Source organism: Chrysemys picta, chromosome 7, assembly GCF_011386835.1.
Source record: "Chrysemys picta bellii isolate R12L10 chromosome 7, ASM1138683v2, whole genome shotgun sequence".
In the NCBI taxonomy this organism is placed as follows: domain Eukaryota; kingdom Metazoa; phylum Chordata; order Testudines; family Emydidae; genus Chrysemys; species Chrysemys picta.
Window position 1 is genome coordinate 85,253,583 of NC_088797.1, and position 19,692 is coordinate 85,273,274.

At 36.1% G+C, this 19,692-nt stretch overlaps 1 protein-coding gene across 1 annotated transcript in view; it reads left to right on the plus strand.

Moving 5' to 3' along the window:
• SUPV3L1 (Suv3 like RNA helicase) overlaps positions 1 to 19,692 on the plus strand; it is a 42,116-nt gene that overhangs the window by 15,841 nt on the left and 6,583 nt on the right. Inside the window, exons 2-13 of the mRNA XM_042856937.2 lie at positions 3,127 to 3,204; positions 3,562 to 3,669; positions 4,915 to 5,029; positions 6,907 to 7,075; positions 10,210 to 10,321; positions 11,474 to 11,551; positions 12,576 to 12,667; positions 13,607 to 13,787; positions 14,203 to 14,296; positions 15,431 to 15,650; positions 16,046 to 16,126; positions 17,845 to 18,021. Of these exons, the coding sequence (XP_042712871.2) occupies positions 3,127 to 3,204; positions 3,562 to 3,669; positions 4,915 to 5,029; positions 6,907 to 7,075; positions 10,210 to 10,321; positions 11,474 to 11,551; positions 12,576 to 12,667; positions 13,607 to 13,787; positions 14,203 to 14,296; positions 15,431 to 15,650; positions 16,046 to 16,126; positions 17,845 to 18,021 (1,505 nt within the window). The remainder of the gene's footprint in view (positions 1 to 3,126; positions 3,205 to 3,561; positions 3,670 to 4,914; positions 5,030 to 6,906; positions 7,076 to 10,209; positions 10,322 to 11,473; positions 11,552 to 12,575; positions 12,668 to 13,606; positions 13,788 to 14,202; positions 14,297 to 15,430; positions 15,651 to 16,045; positions 16,127 to 17,844; positions 18,022 to 19,692) is intronic.

Below are 19,692 nucleotides of genomic sequence, written 5' to 3' on the forward strand. Positions count from 1 at the left end.
CAGCTTATGCTGCATCTACTCTTTGGCTCTGCTGGCATCATTATATTGGCCAAGGCTCTGTAATGTAGACAAGCCCTTAAAAAGGAAGAGAGTGTGCTTAAAGTCAAGAGATATGTTGTAGTCCCAATGCCTTACTGCTTAGGATAATATATAACACTGACCTTTTAAGTTTTGTAACTGAATTTAGATTCATGGACACACTTAATGTCAAACATTTAAGTGTATTTCCTGCTCTCCACACTCTTCTCAAAGCTACTTCTGGAAAGTCCAAAGAGGAATTTAGGGGTTTCATTTTTTATTTTTATTTTTTGAGAGAGAGCGCGCTAGTGAATAGAATATTCTCACCATGCATTCATAGGTTATTTGAGTGCTGTTCTAGTTCACTCAGGGCTTGGGGTTGGCGCCACTGTATTGCATTTTCTCTTCAAAGTCTTCCCTGCACTGTTCTGCTGGTACTCGCTGATGCTGCAGGGTACAAGTTAAGGCATTCAACTGTTGCAGTCAGTGTTGGCACCAGGAGATACAAAATAACAAAGGGGGAAAAAATGGAAAGGCTGGCAAAAACGTGGTTGATGGGAATGTGTACAGATCTAAACCAATTGTACTTAGTGGCCAGGTCAGCTATTTCATAAAATATATTATTCTTTTTGTGAGTTCAGAAATGAGGCCCAGTTGACGCGTAGCTTGTAAGGGGGATCTTGAACATAAAATTTACCCGGTAGCTGCTCAGAATGCTTAGCTTTTTCTCTTGATTAGTCATGTTAACTTTTACAATAATATTTAGTTCTTCATGTTTTCAGAGCTTTAGGAATATTAGATATGAGTAGCAGTAATTAAAGGACAGATCATGAATGTGTGGATAATGGGCAAGGCACGTCTAGTAGAATGTGTGCAATCTTCTATTCAGTTGCAGATGGAAGTGCACCTTTTTTGCCACCATGGCTTTTAATTTTTAATAAGTGCTAAATTCATACCTGACATAAGCAGATGCAACTCTAATGTAACCCTGTATCTGCTTTTCAGAGTTAAGGTTTATTACACTGTTCTTAGCTTGCTTTCTGATGTTTCAGTATTCTTGGAACGTATATATCTTTTGCATGGTACCATGTGCTACAATAGCCAAGTATATTGGGTAAGTTGGAGTGGCTGCTCCAACTCTAGATATATTAGCTTATATTGGTCTTACCATTTTTATTTGGATACTTCTGAAATGGATGAATAGTTTTTGTTATTAGATGTTTAAAGGTGGTGACCCTTTATTTTAAAGGTAAATGAGGTTTTAATTTGTAATGCTTTTAAAATTATAGTAGACTGTCAGGGATTTTATAATTAAGATTAAAACCAGATTTCCATTTAAATTTATTTAGGTTTATGTCCTATAGCATGGGGTCTAATCTGGTTGGAATTTGGTATTCGTCATTTTATACACTGAAAAGTTTTCCGGCTGGTATCTTGGTTCTAAGTGTTAATCTTCCTAAGACAACTTGTTCTTCCCTTTCCCCCCTAAACTCTCAAATTCAAATATTGATTTGTGAATTCTCTTCTTGAGTCCCGTCCCTCCCCTTTTTTTAAAACTAAGGCTAGGGGATTGAAGTGATGGGAATGCAGTGATTATTATTTGTGTTTAGCTTTCCATTACTTGAATATTTGCAGTCATGTTTAGCAAACTATAAAGGGATGATTAGAGAGAAGGGAGAAATGCAGAACAATAGAGAAGAAACTGTTGCCTGAGTAAATATGTAGTCAGGTTTTCATAAACCACTCCATTTGCCATATAGGCAGTTAATATTCTAGTCTTCCTTTCTATTAAGTTAAAAGGAAGCTGTCAAGACTGGTGCCTAAAATTAGTCTGATAATTTCTGTGTAGGTTTGTAAGCATAAACATTATTGTGCATGTATGCACTAGTCTTATGTAGTTCATATCCTGCCTGCACAGTTCTGCCTTTTTAAAGGACTTCTTGTATGCTGTCAATACTCGCTCAAAATAATTTGATGGGCAGAGTGGAAGATAACATGATGTAGGTGCTTGTCACTTGACATGATGGATGTGCTACTGAGCAACTGGAGGGGAAATCTGCTAATAGTACCACAACTCCTATAGGAGCCGTACTGCCTGATGGGGAGGATGGTCAGAGCAATACCACACAGCTCCATGCAGCATATCTCTTCTGATCTAGGCGCTGTCTTCCCTATGGACATGTGGGGTTGGGAGCCTTCATCCCCCCCCCAGTTCCTCTTTGATTCTTGGTGCAGTCATCTTGAGGAGAATTTTCCAGGAAACTTTTTGGTGTGAAATTTATAGAATTTTCTGTCTTCTGGCCACTATCAGCTGCAGGGGGGTTCCAGCCCTGTCTTAAATATATTTCATTATAATATATTAAAAAAAATTATTAAGCAGTTTGGAAACTGGCATATTCTCTTTGATTGGGCTAACATAATGTTAGTGTCACGGATTGTGGTCAAAGAAAAAATAAGTGATTTGAACAAGCCTTTGACAAAATCTCCAGATTAATAGGAAACTAAGTGGTCATGGGTATATATATATATATATATATATGTGTGTGTGTGTGGGATGTAAACCATTATGCTTTGGGTCACAGCCTACCATTAACTAACAAGAGTAGTAACTGTGTACTACAGATTTTCTTGCATCTTCCTATAAAATATCTGAGATGGGCTTCTGTCAGAGACCGGATACTGGACTAAATGGGTCACTGGTCTGATCCAGTATGGAAATTCCTCTGGAATCACTTGAAATGTCTGTCATTCCCAGTACTAGGCTCAATGTCAGTTGTAATTAAACTTAACGAACGTAAGAGTGTGTTCATGATGACAAGCACTCATTTTTTTTTACAAACATTTAGACCCGCATTTTTTAAGATGCTCTGCTCAGTGTGGCAAGACCTAAATAGACAGCTTTCAAAAATGACTTAGCAGCTCAAGTACCACTGACTTTCAGTGAGACCTAGGCTGCTAAGTCAAGTTAGGAAATGCCTAAATATGTTTTAAAATCTGGGCCTTAGACTGAGTTGAACAAAATAATTGCAGTCTTTCTTAATTCTATTTGAGCAAAGGTTAATCTGACATGTCAATGAAGTTAAGAAATTCTAAATTTTTATCTTACAGGTGAAGTCCTGAAAATCTTAAATACGTTTTACAAGCGGAAAGAAATGCAGAGACTGGGAGGAGAAAATGGACTGGATGGTAAGAAAGATGTAATTTGTGGCACCAGCCATATTTTAAAATGATGTTATTATCTGGATGTTTTTTCCTTTCTAGTAGAATAACTCACACACATTCTACATCAAACAAATATGTCATCTTGGGTTTTGCCTTATTTTTTAGCTGTTTTTAGCAAAACTGTTACAGGCAAACCCTGCAGCTTGCTTTTCTTTTTTAATCTGAATGTTTGTGTACAAAAGATCTGAGAAATATATTATGAAAAATATATTATTTCTAGTTAAGTAGCTTGATTTAAATTGACATTTTGCGTGGTCTGTTGGGTATTTCAAAGTGAAACTTTGTATGTAACAGTGAAATTTTTTTTCTCCCCTTCCACAGCTCGTCTTTTTCACCAAGCATTTATAAGCTTTAGAAAGTATATTATGGACTCCAGTTTCCTGAATGCTGATATACACATTATTCTAAATGATATATGTTGTGGTGCAGGCAAGTATATAGAACATCTTTTAAAATAAAACTTAGTTTGTGAATATTTTTACTTCCTGCTCTGGCTTGTATAAAGATAAAGAAAACTGGGTCTGAATCTATGAGGTGCTCAATGCCCTTGAAGCCCACTGAAGTGGGAATGGAAGGAGTGGAGATGTACTTCACTGTGTGGGATCTAGCCCTTTAGCACTTATTGCTCTCCAGACCACCATGAAGATGCATCCCTTCCACAAAAATATCTATTTCCTGCAAGTTACAAATTTTTAAGAAAAAGACTTGATGACCATATTCACTTTTTCCATTCCATATATTTTTCTGTTATGGCTTTACAACTTCTATGATCTTTAAGGGGCTGTTTGAGAATATTCTGATGGATTACTAGTTTTAATATTGCTTACTTTCTCTTGAGTTTTTTTAGAAGCTGGAGAGTATACTTTTGATCCTTTGCTTTGTTTCTTTCGTGTGTTTTTTTTGGTCAGTACTGACACTGGTATACATGTTCTGGTAATTACATTCTGTAACATAATTAATAATGCCTGTGCCTATGAAGAGGAGATGCTAGTTGATGGCTATAGAAACAGCACAGAAATGCACACAGCTCTTCTTTAGTATATGTTCTACAAAAACAGTAGCGTTGCTTTATTTTTAAATGGTGGCAATTCTAAAATGTTAAATGTGGCAAAAGTTCTCTATACTTGAAATATAATTTAACCTACTGTACTTTAAATTATGGACCCAAAGTATTTGCTAGCATCCTTTTAAAATTCTCATAAACTTCTAAAATAGTATATGGTGGCACATAAAATATTTGTCAAAGCAAGTTGAGGAATGAGCTTCACCCTGTAGCAAACCTATATATGAAAGTTTCAAACTCATCTTAATTTTAATACAAAATACTCAATTATGGTAGTCATACCACACTAATTGAAGAATATCAAAAATAAATTTAAATTTTTATTTGGTTTATCCTAAACAAATAATCCTAAAAATCTGCCTATTCTGGAAATCATCTGTAACAAAGTTCAGTAAGATGCTGTGGAATAGCCAAAGTTACTGTATTGAAGTTAGATTTTTTTTTTCTTGGGGTTTTTTTTTTTTTTTTTTTTTTGGATAGTAGATTGTATGGCATTATAGGCTTAATGAGTCTATATTATAATATTACTTTTCCTTTTTTCAAAAAACCCATCTCATGAACCCATGACTTGTTAATAGTAGCAAACTTTCTTAAAAGTGTTTGTCTTCCAGGTCACGTTGATGATCTCTTTCCATTTTTTCTGAGACATGCTAAGCAGATCTTTCCTATGCTGGACTGTATGGATGATCTGCGCAAGATCAGCGACTTAAGATTGCCACCCAACTGGTTAGTTTATTTAAGTGTCAGACTTTCATATTATTGCTGTCAGTGACAGCAGTTTTCATGCTAAAGACTATACTAATTTTATTGTCTGGAAGATGTTGTTATAGCTAGTTATCAGAACTGATACTGTGCATACCTGGCTACTAGTATCAATACAAATTGGAAATAATGTATAGCTAAGAGTAACAGGTTTTGATTAATCCAGTACCGTTTAGTAGTTAAAGCTTTGCTATATAATATCTAATCCTAAAATGGAGCTCAGTTGTCCATTCTTTGGTGGGTAATGATTTCAGAAAAACACGGAGAACCTTGAAATCAAGGGTCATAGTAACATAGAATCATAGAAGTATAAGGCCCAAAGGGACCTTGAAAACTCAAGTGCAGCCTCCTGCACTGTGGCAGGATCAAATAAGCCTAGACTGTCCCTGACAGGTGTTTGTTTGAACCTTTTCTTAGAAACTTCCAATCATAGGGATTCCACAACCTTCCTTGGAAGACTGTTCCTGAGCTTAACTACCCTTTATACTTAGAAATTTTTTACTAATATCTAACCTAAATCTTCTTGCTGCAGCTTAACCACATTACTTCTTCTCCTGTCTTCAGTGGGTGTGGAGAGCAATTGATCACTATCCTCTTTAAAGCAGCCCTGAACACATTTGAAAACTGTTCCCCCCGGGCCCGGTTTTTTAAACGTTTCGTCATATATCCAGTTTTCCAAACCTTTTCTCATTTTTTTGCTTTCCTCTTGACTCTCCCCAATTTGTCCACATCTTTCCTAAAGTGTGTTGCTCAAAATTGGGCAGCAGTGCCAAGCAGAGTGGACAATTACCTCCTGTGTCTTATTTACAACACTCCTGTTAATACACCTTGGAATGATATTAGCCTTTTTTGCAGCTGCACTGCATTTTTTACTTTTATTCAATTTGTGATCTGCTATAACTCCCAGATCCTTTTCAGCAGTATTACCACCTAACCAGTGATTCCCTATGTTGTAGCTGTGCATTTGATTTTCCTTCCTAAGTGAAGTACTTTGCCCTTGTCTTTATTGAATTTCCTCTTGTTGAATTCAGACCAGTTCTCTAATTTGTTAAGTTTGTTTTGAATTCTAATCCCATTCTCCAAAGTGCTTGCAACCCCTTCAAGCTTGGTGTCATTCGCAAGTTTTATAAGCACACACTCTCCATTATCCGGGTGATTAATGAAATGACACATTTGCTGGAGAGTCAGGTATTGGCAAGAATTGTTTCTAAGAAAAACCAGTTTTGTGGATGCTTTGGACCTGGGCTTCATGACATAAAAGTTCAACAATGGCTGTCAGACTACTTTTACAATCCTTTTGTGCCAGGAGTCAGACTTCTTTGTTGTGATGTCTGTTACTATCAGTGTTCTTTGCCAAAGAATTTAAATTAAAATGAGAGGGCTTCAGCTATGAGATCGTTGTTCCATTATCTGACATTCTTTCTTTCTCCTCCCCTGTTAAATAATTTTAGCTTGTTGATAGAAACTACCTCTATACAAAGCTGTCTTTTACTCACATGCTATTCAATAGATATTAAGTCAAAATCTAAAAAGTAAATAAAAAAGAATGCAGTAGTAAGACAATAGTAGTAAGAATATTATTTGTTGACAATGGTATTCACATATTCAACTTTAAACTTTCTGAAATGTGAAATGGTCAAGAGATCTACTAATATTTGAGGATTATATTGAAACCTCTTTGTACTTGATTGAGTTTAAGAACTATCTCCTCCCAGTCTTTTGTTGTATTAAATGACAATTTAAAATAAACGGGCAACTAGCACAAATTCACTTGGGATTTCACCCAACTCTGTATCTGGATGATAGATTATAATTATTTTTGTTTTTGTTTTGTGTTTTAGGTATCCAGAAGCCAGGGCTATTCAAAGAAGGATAGTCTTTCATGCTGGCCCTACAAATAGTGGAAAAACTCATCATGCTATCCAAAGATACTTGGCAGCAAAATCAGGAATATACTGTGGTCCATTAAAACTGCTGGCCCATGAGATCTTCCAAAAGAGTAATGATGCTGTCAGTGTGTTACTTAAACAATTTCTCTTCAACTTTACATGCATTCATGTCATTATACAAAATATTTTGTTTTAATAAATGTAAGTCTTTAGGATAGTCTTTGAAATAGTCTCTGCTAAAATGTAGTCTTGAATTATGATACTGTCAGTGTTCATTAATACTAGTGGTTCACAGAAAGAGATGAAACCGTGTCCAAAGAACTCCATACATTCATGCATGTAGCAGTCTATTGCCCTTCAGTCACTGGCTCACCCCTGTGCTTACATTGGCTCTTGCTAGCTTTCTTGTAGGACTCTCTGGGGACATATCAGAAAAAACCACCTAATTCAGGTTACGTTAAATAAAATACAAATTTTCATTAGCAAATTACAGAAATAGAAACATGAAAGAAAAGTTGATTTTTATATAAATCACTTTATTGGGTCACTATGTAAAGCAGTGCTAGATTTAATTGGAGAAGTGTTTTTAAACCATGAAAACCATAAGTAGTAGCAAGTTCATTTCTTGCCTTCCAGCTGCCACATGATGTCCATCTCTCTGCTAAAAGCCCTCCAGATTGGTGGACCACTCCCAGGAGCTTGTTGCATGTATTTGCAAGGAAGTACTTGTGTCAGGGGACACCATGTCTATAGAATTTCCTTTCTTTTTGGTGTGGAGGTTTATGCATCTCAGAACGTCGATAGGGGAGGGCATTGCTCTCTAGTCAATATATAATATAGAATTATTTATTCCTGTTATATAGCAACTTGATAAGCTAGTTTCATTTCTATTCAGAATAGCTACCCTGGCGTATACTAACTTCTCTCTTCCTGTTTTAATGTTTATATTAGTACTAGTGGGCATTGAATAAAATGTTTTACCCACTTGCAGCAAATGCTTTGATTTAAAGGGCATTGAAATGGTGTTGCTTTAGGTGGCTTGAATAAAATTTCATTAGCTCTGCTGATTGCCTCCAAAATCTTTGTAGGTCTTTTTCTCTAGCCTGTTTCCAGCTGCATAGAATTTGCAGGAAGGCAAATAGAAATGGTATTACAAAGCATTAATTTTAAAGGCTAAGTATTAAAATCACCAATATTTATATAGTAATTACATATAAATTTGTAGTAATAATCTGTCAATAAAACATGCTGAGTTTCGGTTAATTCTTTAACAATAGTGATGTTGTAATTCTTATCATTTTAATTTCTAACGTGTTTTACATTAATACAAAATTCTAATCCCTAGGACCAAACATCTGCCTTTGAATAAGTAATTTGAAACAATATATATAGTGTGTGTATGCATGTGCACCCTTTGTTAGTGGAGTTATCATGAAAAAGTTTCCTAATCTATTGAGGATTCTTTGTGCTCAGTGTATTGTATATTGTTGCTAATATGATTAAAGCATATAACTCGTGGGGCTGGAGAAATACAAAGTTAAAGCATAATGATGCTACATTGCAGGAACTGGGGAATGGCGGGGGAGGGGAGAGCTTCTGATTACAGAAATTAGTAGTCTCTAAATGCCGCCTTAAGCATATTAGAATGTAATTGAACATATTAGAACAAAATATTTACTGTACTCCATTGTCTGTCTTCTGTAAACTACTTTTGGCAGAGATTTCTCAAGGATAAATCTATCCCCGCTCTAAAAGAAATCAAACCAGAGATGGTAATCTACTAGATCACATGGATGGGCTGGAGGGAGAAAGATGTTGTTAAGATAACTTATTTTATTTAGATTTTGTTTTAGAGGAAACTATACCAAAAGGCACCCATCCAAAGTTTTGGTCACTTTGATTGACTTTTAAAAACACAGCACCATAGGAACTGCAACAAAATTGAGCTAAAAGACACTTTACACCCCTCCCTTGTCCTACCACATCGCATTTAATCAATAGACAATGATCAGTACAATTTAAACCACCCATCAGAGGGAAATTGTATCCTCAACTTCCTCCCCTCCATGTCTAGAAGGTCAACAAAATTGGGCTCCATCCGACCATGTATGTAGGCATGTAGTATGAGCTGAGCGGTGAAAACATTATCTACTTGGGTTTATTTCTGTGACATACCAGCAAACTATCCAGATATGAGCAGCTGTGTCACCCCTGCTTGGCAACCTTTGTTAACTTACAAAGCTTTGCAAAAGTAGCTCCCACCTGGGCCGTTCACAGCCTTCCATCATGCAAACCACACTGCATGTCACTGTGTAAGTGCAGCCAGCCAGCCACACTTGGGTTACACTCTGGCTTTCACCAGCCTTGGTTATACGCATGGTGACCCCAACACGCCTCCAATCCCAGATTTCCCCCCAGAAATGTATGTCCAATACTGCTCAGCCCTCTCCTGGACAGTACAAAGTATTTTAAATCTGTTATTCTTTAAAAAGAACAGTGTGCCATCTTATTATCTCAGATAGTTATTCAGACACTTTAAATTAAACACGTTGGATTAGATAACCATAAAACAAGTTAATTAACTACAAAGAGATTTTAAGTGAGTACAAGTAATGAGGCAGAAAAGTCAGAAATGATTACAAGAAAAATAAAGGTAAGATATTTACTCCTACCTGACTTGACTTAAACTATATCAGATTGAAGCAAAGTATCTCACCACATGCTTTCAGCAGTGTTACTGACCAAACCCTGTAGGTCAGGACCCCGCCCCAGTGTCCAAGGAATGCTTCCTTTGTTGAGTGAGTTGCTGTGAATGCGATAGGCAGGGAGAGAGGGGGTGGTGCTTTGGGGTGTTTGTCCCTTATTTTTACAGTTTCAGTCCCTCTCTTTAAAAACATTTCCAGCTGGGCACTAGGAGACAAAGAATCTATGTAAAAGGATGTTCCCTGCTGGCTTTTTCTCACCTGTTTGAGCTTTCTTTGTTTCTGTTTATGCTTGATGACTCTGTTTACTGCTTAAATGTGAATTAAGCAGAACATACATTCCTTTGTCTAGGACAGACCTGTTGCCCAAACGGAAGTTTTCAAATACTACCGTACAAGATATGCCATGTGCAAAGATTATTACATTAGTTTGTAGGGTGTGAATACAGGGGCATATTCTGTCACAATTTCTCAATTTTTCTTTCCCTTTGGAAAATATTCTAATTCTATTTTTAAGATAGTAATTTAACTTCTACTTCCTTAATTCTTTTAGAGTGTGCCATGTGACTTGGTAACAGGAGAAGAGCGTGTTCTTGTTGATCAAGAAGGCAGACAAGCAGCTCATGTTGCTTGCACTGTTGAGATGTGCAGTGTTACTACGCCTTGTATGTATACATGGTTATTTTCTTCATATGCATGGGTTTCTTTATATGCAATGATGCTTACACCTCTATGTTGAAATTAGTAATAATATTTGAAATTATTAATGTGGAAAACTTCCAAACACTAATTTAATCATAAATTCCTTTATTAAATCCAAAGGCCAAACTTATACAATTGCTCTAAACATGCTTATTAATTAGGCTTCTTAGCCAATATACTACATCCAAAAAGTAACAAAACATTTATAAGAATTTGATTAAGATACTTACAAGTGGGCTGTTAAACCCAGGGGTGCTTAGACCCATATAGGTCACCTCCAGTGTGGTCAGGCAGGTATTAGCAATGAACCCTTTAAGAGTTTATCTTTTATATCCTTTAACAAGCAGGTGATGTCATTGCCAATTACTGACTTCAGCTAAAAAACAATTTGAGACAATTCACCCTTATTTCCAGTCTTAATCCAGATAAGATTTACAACCTCCTTTCTTCTCAAGGCATTTCCTCTCCTCCTTCTTGCTGTCCAACAGTTTTCCCATTGCACCTGAGTTCACACAGGCTTTAACACTAGTTTATGGGTTGGGGAAGGGTCGTGTTGGCTCATTTTAAGACAGATTGTCTGTGTTTTATTTAAAACCATCTGCAGTCATCCCTGTTGGTCAGAAGCATTTTTTTTAAAAACATCCTGTTATCTCATTAGTTATTCTTTGAACCAGACATCTTCCCTATTTTATTCCTTCTGGCCTTACCACTTATTATTTTCAAGGCCTTCCTTTTACTTGCTAGGCAGGGTCTTTCTTTACAATGCACATAGCTTACATTTGGTTAAGGAAATATAACTCTAATTCTTTAATTTCATATTTATCCTACACCCTGTAAGAGGTTAAACTTAAGCAATTCATTCTAGCCTTGCAAGTGCTGTATGTATTCTTATTTTTAATTTAGCAATTTCTGACCTCTGCTATAGCACTGTCATCTGAGAGTTATTAAATCTGGATACTCTCAGAGCAGTCTTGGAATGCAAAAGAGACTGAATTGAATAATTTTTGTAGGAAATAACTTCAATTTTGTATTGTGCTTCTTGGAGATGTTCCTTCATATGTAGTCGTGCCATCTAGGCGCTCGTCACCTAACATCATAATTTTCTTGTTTTTAAGATGAAGTGGCTGTCATTGATGAAATTCAGATGATCAAAGATCCGGCTAGAGGATGGGCCTGGACCAGAGCACTTTTAGGTATGCCCATCAATGCTGAAGCTGAGCTATTTTACATTTAATAAACTATCTCCAAGTGTGTTAAACTTACCACTAATTATATTGAATGCATTTGTTGTTTGTTTACCTGCTTGATTAGTAGAGAAGCCTCATTTTATCATATAACCTACACTTTTGTAAATTGAAAAATTGTAATTATAGGTAATCCAGCAGAATTTTAATTTAAAACTTAGTGTTAAATGTGTGCTAGCTTGGCCAATAATAAAACATTTCTATAATCTTTTAAATTTTAGACTTGGCTGATTTCTCTCCCCCTTCTCCCCCCCATGGGTTTAATTATGAACCAAATTTCTTGCAGGCACATGTTTTCAATTTTATGGTTTTTTTTCAGTGGGAACTTTTGAATTTTTTTTTGTCTTCAAAGACTGGAAATCTCACATTTTTGGGTTTTTCTCTCCCCTTTCTTTTACCACTGAATTTAGCAGAATGATTAAAAACCAACATTCTCTCACCCTCCCCTAATTTTACCTCTTTCCCCACTCTGTGACTTTTGAAAAGTTGGAGTGGAAAAAGGAAACTGTAACTTTTCCATATTTGAGGAAATTTTGAGAAGTTTGAGTAGAAGAGTTAGTTTCATTTTTCCTTTTACAAGTGAAACAGTGAAACCTTAGGCATGTGTTCCCATGTTGGGCAAATATGAAGATGATGGCAAGGCACCAAGAGGTGTAGAATATTAACTTTTAAGATAGTTATCAGATGGATGATTTGACATTGGATAATAGTTGGTAAGGTCAAGAATTGCTCCATTAAAACTTAGCAGTGTATATAGTGGTGGTTTAGGTAAATGCACAAGCAAAAGTTACAGTGACTATGGATATGTAGGAAGAAAAAATAAACAAGGAAAGAAATCTCATCCTTTATTGCCATCTTCAGTAGGCAGGATTTTTTTATTTCTTTTTGTCACCACCTCTGTCGGCTCTCAGTATTGCTTATTTGTGTGAACACTTATATTTTAACGCTTTATTTCACTGCATTTTTTTTTCAGGACTCAGTGCAGAAGAAGTTCACATTTGTGGAGAAGCTGCTGCAATTGACTTGGTGACAGAGCTAATGTATTCTACAGGAGAGGAAGTGGAGGTAGATCTTATACTGTCCCCTTTTTTCTCCCCTGTCCAGTGGCTATAAAGTTGTATACACTTTACTATCTACTAAACTATCTAAAATATTGCAGGTTTCTACTATATCCCTCATTTGAGAAAATACTGATCAAATCTACAGGAGTCCGAACTTGTGTTTGATATGTTGGCTATGTAAGCCTCCTGAATCAAAAGAGGTTTCTTAGAGATGTTGCAAAATTAACCTTTATTGGCAAAAATATTATTGCCCTTACCAAGAGAACAATGGATCTTTCAATTTCTACTGACTTACCCAGAGAGAGTGCTAGATCTATGCTGAGGCTTCCTTTACATATCCATTTTTCCTAGAGGTCACGATGCCCACCTTTTGCTCAGGTCACTTTATTTTTAGTTACTTGTTCTTAAGAAATCAAAAATCAGTAGAAGAGTATAAAATGCTAAAAGGGTTAACATATGCCAAGGAAAAAAGCTATAAAAATTAAAAAAGAAAAACAGACTAACTCTGGCTAGCTACCTCCATGTGCTCATCTGCAAGGGACATTTTACAAACATACGTCCTGATCCTGAAAGCATTCTGCCTGCAGGACTCCCATATTGGAGAGCACATTTTTTTTTCTCCCTAGTATTAATACAGTTTTACTTACATTGTATATGTTTGCAGTGGAATCTAATTTAAAAATAAAAGTGGCTTCTTTTCTGTCTCCTGAAAAGGTCTTTAAGTTCCCAGTTTGGAAATGCTCATGAGAATGTTCATTACTGTTTGGAATGCAGAAGGGGATGCCACCTTTTCTGTTAGTACTTCTCTCATTGGGATTGTGAGGCACAGCATAATCTTAAAGCTATGATTGATTTTTCATATGAAGTTAAAGTTTCATAGTAATTATTAATTTTGCAAAGGATTTTTGTGTTTCGCCTTGACAAAACTGTTGTTTGATCCTAGGTCAGAAACTACAAGAGGCTTACCCCTATTACCGTGCTGGATTATGCATTAGAGTCTTTAGATAACCTCCGTCCTGGTGACTGCATTGTCTGTTTCAATAAGAACGATATTTATTCTCTGAGTCGGCAGATTGAAGCCCGAGGACTAGAATGTGCTGTCATATATGGCAGTCTCCCACCTGGTAAGATACTAGCTTTATCTTGCTTTTAAAGAGAAGGCTCTGTTTATTGCTGCTACCATATGAAAAGTATTTAATAAAGAGACTTTACATTTTTCAAGCCCTATATCTAGATATTGAATTAAAACAATACTGAGCACATTTTCTTTGTCTTGTTTTATAATCTTGGAATTAGATCTTCATCAGCTGTGTAATTTTAATTTTGTTCTTCCAACAATAACTTTTATTTTATTTTGATTTATTTAAAATGACACCCATCCATTTTTCTGGGAACACTTGCAAAAATTAACATTCATGTTTCTTCAACCTGTTATGCTTTTGTTCAGTGACATGTAAGAGCACGCAATCTTTTTGTATAACCTCTTTTTGTGTGGAAAGTCTGTTACATAAAATGTACCTGTGGTTGATTCTGTTCTAGGGACAAAGCTTACCCAGGCAAAGAAATTCAATGACCCTGATGATCCATGTAAAATTCTAGTTGCTACAGATGCAATTGGAATGGGGCTTAATTTGTAAGTACTCTGAACAGGTTAAGACTTATTTTTCAATGAGACAAGTGTGCTGGGTTTCCTTAGTCTTTGACAGTTTGCTTAATGTGGATAAAAACACTTTATGTACAGTACCCAGTATGTGTGTACATGTGTTCTCACTAGAATTAAGTGGTGCCTGATCTGACTGGGTTGAGCTATACTTTCTAGATACTGAAAATGATCACAACAGTTAAACTGCTCATTTAGACTGCATCCTGTGTGGCACTGAGCATCTTCAATTCCCTTTCAATTCAGTGGCATTTGAGAATGCTCAGCTCCACACAGGATCAGGTTCTTGTTCTCTGATGTGAAAACTAGAGGTGTGCATTTCAGATATCTTAGTGATCTTAGTCAGGTCTCAGATGTTGCCATATTTTTTTGTGATGTGGTCACCATTGGACTTTGCTGTGACTGCCAACGACTGAATCAGTGGATATCTAATTACTCTGGGGGTATGTCTTCACTACCCACCGGATCGGCAGGTAGCGATCAATCCAGCAGGGATCGATTTATTGCGTCTAGTCTAGACAAGATAAATCGACAGCAGTTGACTCACGGTGGTGAAGATCTAAGTACGAAGTTGCATAACTTAGGTCGATTCCTTCTCTTATCCCCCCCGTGGGCCTCCCCCCCCCCCCCCCACAATGTAGACCAGGGCTAAGTATTCCTTCTTAAACAGGACTGATAGGTGTTGGCCTAGTGATGTGGGAAACTTGCACTGCTGCTGCCCATGGTGTGTCTGTTCCATGGCTAAAGAAAGGCCTTCTGTTTCCAAGGCCTTCAGTCTGGCAACTTTGAACAGTAAATTCATATTAGAATAACATCTACAATCTGAAGACCTCCTGCTTTGTGAAGAGAAGGGATCTTGATAGGAAAAAGGAACTCCTTCCTCTGCAGTAAATAGCTCTATGGAAATAACTTGCATGACTGAAGAGAAAGTATGCAGTGTAGTTGTAGCTGTGTTGGTACCAGGATATTAGAGACACAAGGTGGGTGAGGTGGACCAACTCTCTCACCCGCAGAAGTTGGTCCAATAAAAGATATTACCTCACCCACCTTTTCTCTGCAAGAGAAAGTAGTCAGTGATATTTGTCTGTTTTTGTTTAAATGTTTCAGGAGTATAAAGAGAATAATTTTTAATTCTCTAATAAAGCCAAGTATCAATGAAAAGGGAGAGAAGGAAATGGATGCAATTACAACCTCTCAGGCTCTACAAATTTCAGGCAGAGCTGGAAGATTTAGCTCTGTGTTTAAGGAAGGGGAAGTCACTACAATGCATCGTGATGACCTTGTATTGCTGAAAGAAATTTTGAATAGGTCTGTGCCTCCCATAGAGGTAAGAGTCTTAAATGTTCTGCTCTCACCAAAGTGTTCTGGAACTGCCTTGGTATATTGTGATCCAGTATTCTTCTTCATTGTACACTATTGAATCTGAGTAAGAAAATTGAATTGTACAGTGCCGTCATTCTGAATGCCTGGGGCATTTGCAGGTTCCATAAAACTCGTGAAGTGTCTCACTCACGTACTGCAGCTGCTCTTCTAGACTCTCTCTTCTTGAGCTTTGTTTTCATTTTGGTTCTTAAAAGTTCAGGATGCTGGTGCTCTGTGGTGGATTCCATGGGGTACAGTGATTTCTTGCATGCTGTTCTGTTGGCTTTTGCTTTTGTGAGAACCTTTTAAAATAATTTTCTTTTTGTTAAAAAGCAATGTTCATTTGTTCTTTTTCCTTAGACAGCTGGCCTGCATCCTACTGCTGAGCAGATAGAAATGTTTGCATACCATCTCCCTGATGCTACTCTGTCAAATCTAATAGTAAGAATGATTAAACCTATAGAAACGTGAACTTTCATTTTTAAAATCACATAAATGTTACCTTATAATTACTACTTTACTGCAATGCAATGTAATTAAAAAGCCAAGGTACTGCTTTGTGGGTTTTTTATTAAGCAATTAGACTTTTCTGACTACCAGTGTAGTGACAACTGATGCATTCAGAATACTCATTGTGTAACCCTTTGTGTCACTAATGACCTGGAAGTCTCCAGGTAATCTTGTTTTGTTTTTAAGAGCATTTGTTACTGCAGCCACTGCTGTTCTCTTGTTTTGGTATTTTAAAAGTATACTTTTTGCTCTGAAGTTTGAGACATGCACTCAAATATTGAAGCAAAAATAATAGTTTTGGAAACTGCTTCTTGTGGAAACTCCTCAAAACTAAGCTAGTCATCTAGAATTTTGCTTTTTTTAATCTCAAAGTCACTTTAGATTTTTCCTCTTCTGATCATGTGTGCTATTTGTTGAGGCAATGTCTTCACTAAAGTTTGGACATATGGATTCTATAGAAGCCACACAATCCCATCATTACTTGTTTTTTTGGATTTGTTCCATCTTACTAATGAATTCACTATAGTGCTCATAGAAGTTTATTTAGGAATAAACTTTTAAAGTATAAATGAAACTTTTAATCCTACGTTTTAAAACAATCAAACAAAAAAAGGACCATGGAGAGTTAATCTTCTAAACAGATTATCAGAATTTTACAACCGTTCACACAGATTTCCTGAGTGTCTCGAGAGGCCACTAAAGTTATTAACTGAGAATACTAAGTTAGCTAAGCAAAATGTACAAAGTTAACCTATTATGAAAAAGAGAGTTTTGTGCTATCCAAACAGAGGCCTCATGTAAAACTCATGCTGATAGAATAGCAGTATGTGTTTTAAATGTTTGCTTTCTAAAAACATCAAAGCTAGTATCCAAGTATACAAATAATCTTTAAACAATTTTTTCCTTTCGAAGTCTAATTAAAAGCCTTATTTAAAATTTTGCTGTATGATACATATCCAGCCAGGCACACAGATCAGTGGTTGAATGTATCTCTACTGATGATGTCATACTGGTAAGAACTAATGCTGTGGACACTTTAGATTTTTTTTTATTTTTTTTTTAATCTGAAATATGTTTCAAGCACAGGTGGGGAGGAATTTGTCTTTATACTCTTTGATCTCAACTCCTGCAACATTTTAGTTGATCTGTTTTCTCACTACTTTTTCCTGTAATCTCAAAATCCTAAAGCCAACCTTATAATAATTTAATGGTTGAATTATCTACCAAGATAAAAAGAAATCTATCTTGTGTTATGCTGCTGACACAAATTTACAACAGTTTAATGTAGAAATAACTGATTTTATGAGAGCATACTATGTGGCTTATTATGTATGCTCTTATCTTACTATATTATATATTTAAGAAGAAGTTGTTTTACTTTTTTTAAGTAGTGTAGCATACCCTCTGTACTGCTACTGAATCTGCATTTTACAGATGTAATTTTTAAAGGAAATTGTGCAGGGAGAGAACAAACACAACCTATACAAAAATGATTGGGTTTTTTTTAAGCTACCGTTCAAATGTAATCAAACTTTGAAAGAGCTCATCAAGTATTCAGTTGTTACCATGGCAGTATAAAAGCTGACAACCATCATTTGTGATAATCTGAACTTCAACTATTAACAGTATTTTAATTTTTTTCTGAACAGGATATCTTTGTGAGCCTCTCACAAGTGGATGGGCTCTATTTTGTCTGCAATGTTGATGACTTTAAATTTCTAGCAGATATGATTCAGCACATTCCACTAAACTTAAGAGTAAGGTATGTGTTCTGCACAGCACCCATCAACAAAAAACAGCCTTTTGTCTGCACCTCTTTGCTAAAGGTAAGTTCTTCAAATATACAGTTAATTATAATTGACTAGATCAGTCTTAAGCAAATTGGCAGTTTCCAAGTGCATTTTAAAAAGCTCACATGGAAGTAGAACTACAAACTAACTGGTGAATTTCTAAAGAATACAACATTTATTAACTGTTCAGATAAAGGTTTGTAAAAGCTCCAAGCTTTTCACTTTTGGAGCCCAGCTTCCACTTTAGGATGTAAATTAAAAAAAAAGGTGTCTAAACTTTCCCTTTATTCACATCAGAAAATCCCATAACTTGCCCAGTGGGAATTTCTGAACTAGCAGAGGTCAGGAATGATGTACATATTTAGAGTGGTGTGTTATTAAGCTTTGCACAGCACTTTCTAGCAGTAGCTTGCCTACAATCAGCTGGTGCCATTATTAGTAACTCATTTTTCTCAGCACCCAATTTGTGAATAAAATAGAAGTACTTAAGCTCAACTAGATTAATCATTGATTTTATGATTAAGACTTTAAAAAAAGTGAATTCACATAACTAAGAAATAAATTATGTGACCATATATGATCAATTTCATAGTGTAGTCTTGCAAAGCCTGATTTGAGTAATCTTTTAGTCATGTGAGTAGTCCACTGAAGGCGGTAGAAACTACTCATGTAAGTTGGGCTTTGCAGGATCAGGCCCTTGCTCAGTGATTTCCTGTTAATTCATATCAAATGTTGCCACATTTGTTTCACTTTGTTTGGACAAAACACTTTTTCAGAGTAAAAAACAAAAACATTTTTGCTGCATATAATTGAAATGAGAAGTCTCTTATTTGTGTGAAAATACAGATCTATAGTTTACAAATTGGCTAATGATTTTACTTTTCTCAAATTCTGAGTGCCTCATTTAAGCTACTAAAAAGGGCCTGATCTTCAGAAAATGCTTAGCTCTCACCCTCTGAAAATCAGACCCCTGCCCAGTGTCTGAAATTGGGCACCCAAAATCACTAATCACTTCTGAAATTTTAGGCCATAACTTTTGTGATTGAGTTGTCTGTTAGCTGTTTTGCCAAGATTCCCAAGTGTCAGTGATTAATTCTATTTAAAAAAACAACAACAAAAACTTTAATCTCAGCTTTATTTTAAAAAAAAAAGTGTCCTTGTTACATCAGGGAGTAAGTATCCAACATCACTTTCTCAACCTAGAAAAAATAATCTGAAATAAGAGAAGCATTGTTAGGATTCAACAAAACGAGCTGGCTGCTGATAGATCTAAGACAATGGGCAAAGCTCAGCTGACCGTGCTAGGAGGAGATCATCAAGCCATAAAACTCTGCTCTCATTTTCTGGATAGCCCCATACTTTGCTTCTTAGCTGTGTGTATGGCCCATAACAAATTGTTTTAATGAGGCACAGGAGGGGAGAGATGGCTCCTGGGTTGAATAGTTATGTAAAAAATGTGTGGTAGTTGAAGAAAATTCTGAGCTGCATAAAGTAAAACGTTGTTTGAAATATGTGCAGACAAACTTTAGATCACTTACTAAAATACAGTAGCTGTGAAACCCTTACACTTAGTTGTTCCGATACTTCTGTTCCTTATTCTCCAATAATAGATGCTTGTTTTTAACTTAATAAATAGATTATGAGATCACAAAAGCAATATTGCCTTGCTAGTCAAACTTCATTCGACATAGTGCTCTGTCATAGACA